Here is a 12,487-nt window from a genome sequence, read left to right as displayed (position 1 = left end):
TGCCGCCTTCACCATTGGCACAGATTTCGGGTAAGACTCTGGCAATTTCTAGAGAAATCTCGCTGAAATTGCACAAGAGCTCATGTGCTCTGAAAGATCTTACATGATTTCGGTGAGATCTTGCCAGAAATTGGTGCAATCTTACTCGAAATCATCGCCGGTGCTGCTTCTCTGCTGACAGCCTCACCTCACCTAACAGCTGTGCCGGCCCTGATGTCCAGGCCTGAAGCCAAACTGAAATGGCAGCAGGTCTGAGGCTGGATCACTATCACCCTGTTGAGCATAGGGTGGGGAATTTTGTGTCTGGGTGATAGGTGCTTAGCGCTTTGCTCAAGCACCGGTCATTCAGCATAGCCTTTGAAGGAGAAACAGTAGATCAGGGGCATGAGAGCAAAGGGGCCTCTACATTTCTAATAGCTGTGTGGAAGAAGGAACTTTTGGGCAGGAGCTTTCATGAGAGGATGCACCTGCCAGAAATTCCACACTGCTGTGAAAGATACAGGATCCCTTGTCCTGCCTGGCATTTCATCACCCTAAGGTAGAGAAGGAATGGAAGTACAGACAGAGCAAACTTCACAGCAGCAGCAGCAGCAGCAGCCCCTGATGTGTCAACAGGAGTTTTCAAGTCTTACACACACATATTATAGACTTCTGATATCAGTGTGATGTTGATGAAATCACTCTCCAGCACAAAGGCAAATAAAATCTACACATGGCAGTACGTTGCTCATAGGTGGCAGTTCAGGAAAGCAAGAGCTTTTCCTCTGCAAAGGAGGTGGCCACAGTCCATTTTCCTGCTTACCTGCATGTCCAGCTTGGTGATAAAGCCCTTCTCCTCCTTGTCACAGAGCCTGAAGAGCTCCCTGGCCTTCTCCAGCATCTCCACCTGCATGTTTCCCACATCATTCAAGCAGAGAGTAGAAGAGATGCCTGAGGCTGCTCCATCCTCTTCCTTGTCCTCCGCATGGGAACTTTCAGAGAGTTCTTCCCCAGGTCTTTCCATTGCTTCAAATGACCATTTACTCGCACGGACTGGAGTGCATCTAACTGCAAATATAAGGCGTTCTTCTTCAAAAAGCAATGTTGGATTGAATTGTTTAGACTCCTCAAAATACTGGCCTGATTCACAAGTACCATTAAGCCATAGTTTAAAATCAACTATGGCTTAACACAAATGAGGAGTGTGCTGGTAGGTGCAGCCAATGCAATGCTTCCTTCAACCCTCCACTGTTTCCGTGCCACCAAGAAATAAGCCGGAGTCCAGCTTGTGGTGATGTCTCCATAGAAGCCAAAATTTCTTCTTGACTTAACACTCACGGTTTATATCAAGAGAAACAAGCGATGAGCCTGGGTTCAGAGGTCACAATAAGCTAGACTCTGTCATGTTCTGTCTGTAGCATGGCAGTAGCAGCAAGAGGAGCACGGGAGGAATGAAATAAGCACTGTATTAGCTGCACCCACCAGCTCACCTTGCTCACTTGTGTTTATTAAGTGGGAACCAGCTGATTGAGTGAAAGGCCATCATCATGCTCCCAAGTAATATGCCTTGTTGAATATGAAACAAAGGACTGGGATTACCCCACTCCTATTACTGAAAGACAATAAAGAGAAGGGAAATTGACATCTAGTAACAATGGGATTAACATGCGATTTTCTCACAGAAACCTGCATTTCAAAAGCAAAGGGCAGCTGACAGCTTTCTTGAAAGCACAGGACTGAGTGCCCCTGAGCATTATTGGTAGAGGCCTACCCACATCCCCTCTTTTTACACTTGCTCTATATTTCTGTAAAATGAAAATTCTCTGTCAGCAGCTGTGGGCTGCCAAGAGAAGAAAAGCATTAAGCAAGAATTTAATTAGAAGATAGGACAGGGAAGAGCCAAGACCCTCCCAATTGGCAATGGTGGGATGAGCACAAAGGTTGAATCCTCCCTGTCCAGCCCAGAACCCTGACAGGGATGCAGACTGGTCCCCTCCCGGGTCATCAGATTTGTCACTTGGTGAGATAGGAGGGGTTGATCGGCTCCCACTGTATGTGCTCAATAATGTGCTGGTGGCTGCACCCATTGCTGTCATGCAGCTCCCAGGCCAAAAATGGTTAGTCGCCCCTGGAATAAGCACACATTTTTGGACTTTTGGATTAGCCAGTCTTTTGTTTAGGGAAGTTGTTAATGTTTGATGTTTTATCATGTTTTTAATATTCTGTTGGGAGCCGCCCAGAGTGGCTGGGGAGGCCCGGCCAGATGGGCGGGGTATAAGCAATAAATTATTATTATTATTATTATTATTATTATTATTATTATTATTATTAGGGTTCAAGGCACCACTGGTTCAGATTCAGAGGAACACAAGTGAAATTCCTGAAGTTGCTACCAAGGGTTGAATTCAATTAACTTCAACTGAGAGCAGAGCCATTGAAATTAATGACAAAGACTAACTTTGGTACGTGGATTTCAATGGTTCTACTCTAAGTAAAACTTAGCGGAATGCAACCCTTGGGGTCCTGATATGGCCAGTTGAAAGCCACTTATTATTTTTTTCCATGAAGCACTTAGGCCGCAAGTGTTTCAAGTCCTAACAATGCCACATCCTTAAAGCAATTTTAACAACTGTTTCCTTTCCTTAGGTAATTGTAATCCTACAAGGGTAGTTTAGCATGTTCAAAAAAATTATCAGCACCCTCACCAAACCAAAATCCATATAACAGTTTGAAAGGAAATGAAGACAACTTAAGTGGCACTTCTGTATGCATAGATAGGTATGCTCTTTGGACCACTTCTTAGGATGCCCCAACATAGCAACACACTCTAAGGCTGCAATCCTACACATATTTAGCTGGAATGTACTTCGGAGCAGACATGCAAAGGATTGCACTGTGCGCAAGTCAATTAGGGGAGGGATGCAAATAAATTATTTCCCAGTTATCCCTTATACATAAAGATAAAGGTAAACGACCCCTAGACGGTAAGTCCAGTCAAAGGCGACTATGGGGTGTGGTGTTCATCTCACTTCAGGCCGAGGGAGCCGGCCTTTGTCCACAGACAGCTTTTCGGGTCATGTGGCCAGCATGTACTGTACATCAATTTCTACTCATACTAGAATAGTTATCCCATTGTTTATTCACTATAGATAATGCCCCCTCCACAGGTTATTTTGTATGCTTGTTCCAAACTGTAGGAACGCACTGCTTTCTGATCACTCTAGGGAATGAGCTACTTACACACACATTCTGTGGCAGATCTGTTTTGCAGGCTCCTCTGATTAAATGTAGATTAACAGCATGTCCGCAAATCCTGCGCGAAGACAAAAAAGGGTAAGGCATTAAGCATTGCTGCCAACAGTTCTTTTAGTTATACAACCGCTTAACCTAAAAATAACTAAAATAACTAACCTAAAAATAACTAAATCTCCAAACAGTTAACAAGAAAGAATATAATTGTCAGATCACCAATAAAATCTAGGTGATATAAACTAAATCATAATGCTAAGCAGTGCAACCAGGGAAAACAAATACATTTTTTAAAAGCATCTGAAAATGCCATTGTTGATGCCTCCCAAATGACACAAGGGAAGGCCACAGCATAGTCAGCAAGGCCTCCTACAATGATTCTCAGGGTCCACTGAGTCTGAACTGGGGAAAGTGATCTGCTAGTGGTCCCAAGTTGTTTAAGGCTTTAAATGGCAATATTAAAAACCTTGAACACAGCTTGGTTGCCAATGAACAGCCACTGCAATTTTTTTAACAGAGGAGTAATGTGTGTACAGCCAGGAACTCTGCTCAGCACCCTACCTGCTGCATTCTGCATGAGCTGCAACTTCCAAACGAAGCCCAGAGCCAGCCCCAGTTTATTGGTTACCCAAATAATTGTGCAGTCTGGAAACTTTCCTGATCCATATAGCCAAAAGTAATTCCTATTAGAACAGGAATGTCAATTACATTGGGAAGACTGGGAGCAATTAAGTAATCTTCTAGGAAAGCAGCTTTTTCTTGATTAGGCTTCCATGGGCACAAAGACACACAGGGCTGGGGTTTCCATCTTGCGTAGAAATAAAATGCATCATTCATTCATTCATTCATTCATTCATTACCTGCCTTTTTTCTTAGATGGGACTCAAGGTGGCTTACAGATAAAAACAAGAACTGCTAAAAACATAGAAAAATCCATCATTAAAATACAATTAAATATTGAATGAATTAAAACTATATGCATATTTTTAAAAAACTGTTTAAAACACTGCAATAATTGCAATAAAAACAGCATGGTAGCAGCCTTTTCATTAAAATCAGTCAATTCCCAAAAGCCTGTTGGAGCAAGAAAGTCTTCACCTGCTGGCAGAAAGACAGCAAGCAGGGAGCCAGTCTGACTTCTCTAGGGAGGGAGTTCCAAAGTCTGGGAGCCGCTGTGCATGAAGAGTGTGTGAAGACAACCCTCAAAACTATCAAAGCCTCTCTCTGTGTATTTTTTTATCTCCATGTGGCTTAGAATATCAGATCATAAATCATATGCAGTCAAAGTTCAAGGAGGCCAGCTAGAAGGAAGTTTTTGCCAAGACTTTATGTAGAACCACCACCAGTATTTTTATTAAGATGTTTTTATTTTTAAAAAAGGGGAGGGGGATAGGAAAGTCGAAGGCTGTACAAAATTGCCCAGAGGTGCTACAGGCAGGTGTAATACTCAAGCCTGTTGTTTCTGCTTCTAGCCCATTAAGTTTATTTTTAATATCCCTTTTAAAGAAAAGAGGAAAGATCTGTGTGAAGTTTTAGTGGTGTATGCTCAGCAGAAGAGGATTAGTACAGAAGATAACAGACTGTGCTCATACTACCCCACAACAATGTTTACTGATGATCAGTCAGTGGAACAAACCAGAAATATAACCTGCCGTGTCCAGACAGAATTAAAATAGTCCTTATTTATCCATGTGACCAAAATAATAATAATAATAACCCCACTGCTTTTGGAGCTCTTGGCTCCCCCCTTTTGTTTTTAATAACCTAAAGCATTTGGTACAATCATCAGCAAACCTGGTGAACTTTTTAAGGGCCTTTGAAGTAGCGGGGAAAGAGCAAGGGAAGATAAGTTTTACTGCATAGTTGTTCCAGGGAGAAGTTTGAGGAATAAGGGAAAGCAAGAAAGAATGCCAGATTTATTGACATACTTCTGGACCAAATTCATGCAGTGGTGTTCTGTCAGAATTTTAAAGAAAGTAAAACCTTTATTTTGGCAGTAGCAACCAAAATTCTGGAGCCCGCAGGAAAAACAAGACTTCCACCAAGTTATGACAACAAAGCTTGGGATGCTCTGATTCTGAACAAATGGATATAATTAAAGCTGGTGGCCAGTTCACCCAGACACCTGCACCTGCACAGGACTTAACCCAGAGGACCTTTGGATGTTGCTGAACTACAACTCCCATCAGGCCGAGAAAGAATGGACAATGGGCAGGGATTATGGGAGCTGCAGTTCAGCAACCTCTGGAAGGCCAAACTATGTGACCTAACCCAAAGGCAGGAAAGTCAGCATATACTTGGGGAGTTTTTAATAGATATCAAGGAGATTGTTTGCTCAGTTTATTGTGCAACCGTTGGAACAATATCTTATCAAGAGAGGAGTGACTGTAGAGATCATTATTAACTGAGAAAGATAGAGCCACTTCATTCCTATTACTTGGCAGCTTGAACAGACACAGACATTGTAGAAACAAATGTAGAAACATACCAGGGTGAGCCAAAATGAGACCTTCCACACACTGGTATTATGTCAAAGAACTGACACAACCTGCTCCCTCACCAGAAAATTGCAGTTTTAAATAAATTTTTGGGGGAAGAGTGGGAGATACCAGGGCTCAAGATGATCTGGTTACAGCATTCTCTGATGTGCAGAGACTTTGTAGTTCCTCAGCAGTGGGTGAAAAGAATCTGTACTTCCTTACCTTCATCTATGTTTACTTGGTATGTCCCAAGGCACACATTAAAGTACCAAGCATAAGCACATTTGCTGAAGCCCAGCAGAACGTTCATGCAATGCCCCTTGAAAGCCAGGCCAATATTCTTGGCTTCATGTAACAGAGATAAGGACTGACGCTGGAGGAATAGTGACTTGCGCAAGGCCATCCAGTGAGTTCATGTGGTGAATTTGAACTGAGGATCAAACATCCAAGCTCACAGCTCATTCTTTTAATGAGTACAAGCCGTTCCCTCCCTTGTGGTTGCTTCATGTCAATGAATCTGCCCAGCACCTTTAATCAACAGCTGAGGTCCTCTTTCAGTTACCCCTCTGCCATCTAAAATAAAGTAGATGTGAACCAGAGAGAAGGCCTTTTCAGTACTAGTACCCAGTGTTTAGAACAGCCTCTTGAAGAGATGATAAATCAAAATACCTATATGCTGATAAGCTACCTTGTGTACTGCAGCCTAACAAAAAGATGGGGTAAACATTTTTTAAAGCAATAATAATCTAGATCTATTTCTAAGGATAACCATAAGCAGGCAATCTAAACTGAGAGTTTAGTAGCTACAGAATTAAGAAACATCCAAGGATTGGTGCCCAGTTACAAAGAATTGCAACATGGTGTGTTTACTGCCTCTAATCCGACACTGGAAAAAGGGCGAGATGTTTTGTACTAGGCACTCTATATGCTTATCAGCACCATAATTAATCACATCTGCTTTGCAGAGTTTCCGTGTCAAAAGACCCCATGAAAAATCCACAACATCCACCATGAGTCACATGAGGCTGGAGGGGCTGTGAGGGAAGATGAAAACTAAGGCCCATTGAGGCGGATGTTCCCTGATCACATCAAATTTGTATTTCAAAGCCATTTTCAGAATGGACAGTTTTCTGGCCTTTGTTTCTGTGTGTAGGTGGAAAGGAGTAAAGGGGGGGGGGAGCGGACCACTGCTTAGAGAACCTTTTGCTTGCTATTCATAACCTCCTGTTAAGATGGATTTCAAAAGGTCATGAATAGTTTGTGGAAATTAAAAGCAAGAGGGAGGGTTTCCAAACAACACACCCTCTCACTCAAGCTGTGCTTATTGCTGTATTAGCCTCACCCTTTCAGGGGATTATAAGGCTTCTGAAAAGATTAACCTTTTAACATAATTCAATAACAAAACACAAGCAGGGGTGCCCAGGTGAGGCCTGCTTTTCCAATGCCCCTTCCCCACCCCATTAGAAACTAGAGCACTCTGTTTCTGGAAGGAGTCTATCCTTCTTGAGAGCTGTTTTCTTCGTTCTCAAGCACATATGTTATAGATTACCACTGATCTCACTCCCAAGTCTGCACGCTTAGCACATCATAACCCAATGTACTTGCTTTCCCACTGGTGGGAAGAGGGAAGTGAGACTGTGGCCCAGTACCCTCCGTGTGTTGTTGGAATCTCCCTCAGGATCTCTGGAATATCTTCATACTTTCCTGGCTCTCCAACTCATCAAAACAAACGCAGAGCCTGTAAGCATTTCTGCCTAACACTTTTTAACACGCCATGCAGACAAAACAGCTTGGAATATATACATATGCCAAGTACAGTATGTAGTCTAAGGCAAAATGTGTTCAGATTGGGCAAGAGCAGCCCATATCTGCTAGTTAACCATCTCCGCACACCATTCCTCACTGCTTCTTAAAAATATGGACAGATATGGCCATCCCAAAATCCCTGCAGCACTATGGGCTCATCCAGACTTCCTTTCGTGCTATGCTTTCAAGGGACAGGTCCTGTGCTTTAAAGCTCCATGTCTGAATAAGGGTGGTTGTTTTCTTTTGTCCCAGAGCTTTGTCTGGGAAACCCATCCTTTACCGCTGAATCGGAGCAAACAGCAGTCCGTGGGAAACTGCAGTGCAACTGGCAGTGAGAACAAGATCAAGGGTTTTTGGTGTAGGGTTTTTCAACCTGTGGCATGCCTATTGCTGAGGGCAACGTGGAGCCACCAACTAATCATAACATGACTAGAAGACCTGCATACCAACCCGTGTAACACATTGGTGACAGCTATACTAATCGCAGCAGCAGGTACAAGGATTTAAGCAAGAATAATCTCAGGGATAAAAGGAAAGGAGTGAATTGTTTCACGTAGGCAGCTGTTCTTTGTAGATAAATGACAGCATCCTGGAGAACTATTACTTGTTGTTCCTTGTTGCTTTATTCTAGTCAGGTCAGATAGCCTAGGAATGGAGGGATTAAAACAATAGTTAAATCTCAACTTTCACTTAGGCTGAACAAATTGCTGCACCCTCAGACTGGCATTGGTGAAGGCCATTTATTATGTGATAAGTAGACAAGACCAGAGGGACAAGGAAGCAGGGGGAGGGGAGGAGTACCAGTTATGCTTGCTTTAGGAACTTATTCGTTTTGCATTTGATAATGATAAAGTTGCACATATTCTTGCAGCAGTGTGGATCAACGATTACAAGCACCCCCTCCCCTTTTTAGTGTCCTGTAATTGCCTGTTGCCATATGCTTGTTTTCAACTGCACAGAAACAGAGGAAACAAAAAGCCACCCCAGCCTGTTGGAAATGTCACGGTAGGATGCTGTTTGTTTTGAAAAGCAGCCGTTCAGGGCTGCAAGCCAAGGCAAAGCTGGCCTTGGCCACAGCAGCAACTATCAAGGAGCACAAGGCTTTATCACAGGGCCATGAGAAAGGACACAGCACCGGAGCCACTTGACAGGATCACTGAGAGTTCTAAGCGGCATTGTTTAATGCCCTTTACCTCCTCCCCAACTGGTCACCCGATGGGCCTGCAAAGCAGCCCTCAAAGATAATATTTACCCAGCAAAAACAAACTTTGACATACCAATACCAGGAGAAATATATGAGTTCAGGTAGGAGTGCCTTGGCTGCCTGTGGATTTTATTTCCTCTTTCCTTATTAGCTGCTTCAAGATTTTAACTGGAGCCTGAATGGATTTTTAAAAACACTTTTAGGGTCATGGAGGTGACTGAAACAAGGCCATTTACGGAACACAAATCATTGCAGAAATCCCTTCTAAGAATCAAAGATCACACAGGAAGAGCAAAGGTACATTGCTAAGTCAAATGGGAGCTGGTGATCTTGAAAAAGCTGATAAGAACAAGCTTTTCTCAACCCTCTTTGGATTGCATGCAGATATATAGGACTATAAAATGCATCCACATCTCTCTCTCTTTCTGTGTGTCCAGTGCTTTTTTTCTTTAAAAAAGTTTAGGGGGACTCTCATTTTCCTGCTCATATTGAAATACTGCCCCTCAATGAGGCCAAACTTAGATTCACAAAATGTTTAGGGGTATGCTGTGTCCCCCCAGAAAAAAGCACTGTATGTATTTACATACATACGCACATAAACAAACAAACACTTGTTTCCAAGGCTCACAGAATTAATGCTTTATCTTGGTTTTGCATGAATCCAAACTTTCTATTGGGAGGTATACAATATGCAAAGCACACCACTTGACATCATGTTCAGGCCAGATTTGCATCCTTCAGTAGCACCTGCTGTAAAGCTAGACTATTAGCTGCTGCAAGAAGATTTCTCTTACAGTTAAGTGTCTGAGGAGGTGGACTAACGTGTAAATGCCAAGGATTGCATGAGAGCCCCAGGAGTCTAGGATGCAGTCTAGGAATCATTTTACCACCACTGTTTGTGTGAGCTAGGCCTAGGTTTCGAACGTCACACATACCCTAGTTGTCTCCAAGAGCATGGAATTGGTAGTTTACCTATTGGTCCTTTAACTGAACTTCCTGCCCCAAGGCAGTCTTTTCTGAAACAACTCTGATATCTCAAGTCCCTATAATTTCTGCCTCATATACTTTTGGACTTCTTGTGGCAGCCTGCTCAGAACGTTCCTCTGTAGGGAGAATCAAGTCCTGATGGGCAACTGTGTGCAAGCATACTTGGGAATGGGACTTATACTCAAGATTCTTAGATCACTATTCAAAGTTAATCCAGATTGCAATGTCATTACTCTCCCTCATGTACAGCTGAAAAGAAATGGTTTTATTGAGAGCATGGGGGTAGAACAGAAAGCCAAGCAGGAAATATGAGTTCAATGAGATGCATGCAAATATATGAATCTCAGGAACTCAAAACAGGCCACACATGCAAATATAATCTCTTTGGCAAATGGATTTTGGTCGGTTTTCCTTGAAAAATAACAAGTGCTTGTTTCTGTCTTCTCTTCATCAAGGAGCTCATTTGCTTCTATTTAATGTTGAAAAGAATATGCTCTCACCCTTTGTCCATTTGATTAATGTAACATGGGGGCAGAGAATCATCCAGTGACATGAAAAGGATCTCTGGAAGGAAATTAAATTATCTGCACTTTGATGCTCCCTTTCAACTTCAAATAATAGATATACAAGATTAATCCCTTCAATTTCCTGACTGGTCAGCTGATGGGTCTGCAAAACAGTCCTTAAAGACAATATTTACCCCCTATATCCATGTTCCGTTTGGAAGCATATGAATGTAGGGCTCTGATCCCCCATCACGTTCTCAGCACTCTCACAAATCTAAAAATTCTCAGTTTTCTGTAAGAAGAAGTCTTTAATATGGTCATGGAGAGGTGGCTTTTATCCTTTAAAAAGGAACAAGCACTAACAAAAGCTGCAATATGGGGACACATATACAAAACTGCATTATAGCAAGTTAAACCATGAGTCTATCTAGCAGAGAACCAACAAAACCATTGCACTTCTTCTAGCTCAACATAGCCACACCCTTCCCCCAGAGCGTCCATTAAAGTGTTCTGTTGCACAGTTTTCCACCGCCCATGAGTCATGTCAGGCACTTTGGAATGAACCGCTATAATGGGTTACGAAGGGAGAGCTGCTGTCAAACACTCCACACCTGGCTAGAGTGAAAACTCATCACGCTAGGCAGACTGGGCAGCAGGAGAACCCAGATCTAACAGTAAAAAAGTCAAGATTTATTATACCAGTAACCCAAGAGAAAACTCATGACAACTGCTATCAAAATCATATGAGCACCAGTCCAGGAGCCATTTGGGCTCCAATGAACACAACTCCCAGTGTCAATACAGTGGTACCTCAGGTTAAGTAATTAATTCGTTCCGGAGGTCTGTTCTTAACCTGAAACTGTTCTTAACCTGAAGCACTACTTTAGCTTATGGGGCCTCCTGCTGCTGCCACACCGCCGGAGCCCGATTTCTGTTCTTATCCTGAAGCAAAGTTCTTAACCTGAAGCACTATTTCTGGGTTAGCGGAGTGTGTAACCTGAGGTACCACTGTACATCTTCCCATTTACTTCACTGGAATGGGCAAAGAGGGTAGAGGAGTGCCACGTGCACAATGGAAGCAGGCACACCTGCAAAGAATTGATGCAACAGAGTGGCAGCCACTGAGAATTGTTATTACACAAGTTCAAGTGACGTCATTTGGGGGTTGTGTGACCTCAGTGATTGGCGGACTTTATATCTGGTGCGGAGGATCATGCAGTCAAAATGTGTAGCACACAGAACTCACACGACTGATGCTGTGACAAGATATGGAGTGCTTAATGGAACAGAAAAAACAGCGTTAAACACTCACTACAGGTCTTTGAAGTTGGTCTTCCAGTTGGGTATGCCAAGCTCATACCTGAATGCTCTGACAGCTCAGTCATTTTCTCTCTCTCCCCCTTAACAATATCTAAAGCCCAACCAGGCTGTAGTGATTTAAATCATCAATAAAAAGGCTGATAAAAGTTAGTTTTTATTTAATTGATACTTTGGCATATATTTTCTTAACATTGGAGCACATTTGACCACTATGTTAATTTACAACTAATTGAGTAATAATAGGCTTTGCTATACTATATACATTATTCATTCTTTTCTATTTTTTAACCTATGGAGGAGATATAGTATTTGTACATAACACTCAGTCTTGGCTTATTTGATCCAATGAACTTCACAGCAGAAATACTATTGCATACAGATGAGGATGCTGACATTCTTCTCAGCATATCCAGCCAGTTATCCAGAGCAAGGACATAGAAGAGGAATAATAATAAGAAAAAATATTGCAAGTGCAAGGCCTCATCCATTCCATGTGAGCATTACACTCATGCTTCCCAAGTTGCCTTCTGGAAGTGCTTATCAGTTCAAATCAATTTACTTTAAAGGAACTGGGATTTGCAAGTAAACTAACAATCCACACCTGTGACAATGGCCTCGAAGAGCTTTCTCCAAACCATGGAATGTCAGCGAAACAAACTCCACATCAACACCACCATAATTCAACATAAAGTTAATCATGCTCTATCCCACTGAAGTCAATGCTTTTAAGTATGATTGAGTTGGATTGGTTCCTGCATGTTATTTCCAGTTCAGTTAAAGCTGCAACCAGGGCATACTTTCCAGGAAGCAAATGCTACTGAATAAATGAAACAATAATTTATTATCTCTATCCCATTCTTCAAATTCCACACCCAAGTACTCAACATGATGGAACACTTCTTACAAATATGCTTAAAATTGCAATGGGGGGGAATACTGTGCCAACAAAATAATGT

The 12,487-nt window shown here is 42.3% G+C and overlaps 1 protein-coding gene across 7 annotated transcripts in view; it reads right to left on the bottom strand.

Moving 5' to 3' along the window:
* Positions 1-12,487, bottom strand: part of CRACR2B (calcium release activated channel regulator 2B) — a 42,174-nt gene that overhangs the window by 26,518 nt on the left and 3,169 nt on the right. For 4 of the 7 annotated variants that reach the window (XM_083427874.1, XM_083427876.1, XM_083427875.1 and 1 more), the window contains 2 exons: positions 3,220-3,292; positions 803-1,047 (listed from right to left, as the gene is read on the bottom strand). In XM_083427874.1, the coding sequence (XP_083284000.1) occupies positions 803-1,003 (201 nt within the window). In that variant the 5' untranslated portion in view covers positions 1,004-1,047; positions 3,220-3,292. Of the gene's footprint in view, positions 1-802; positions 1,048-3,219; positions 3,293-4,326; positions 7,757-12,487 lie in introns of those variants that run through there. The other 3 variants (XM_083427877.1, XM_083427873.1, XM_083427879.1) reach the window with 2 other exon arrangements.

This window comes from Podarcis tiliguerta, assembly GCF_965153285.1.
Source record: "Podarcis tiliguerta genome assembly, chromosome: 1".
In the NCBI taxonomy this organism is placed as follows: Eukaryota; Metazoa; Chordata; class Lepidosauria; order Squamata; family Lacertidae; genus Podarcis; species Podarcis tiliguerta.
The sequence above is the reverse complement of the archived record's forward strand: the minus strand, read 5'-3'. Positions and strand labels throughout refer to the sequence as shown.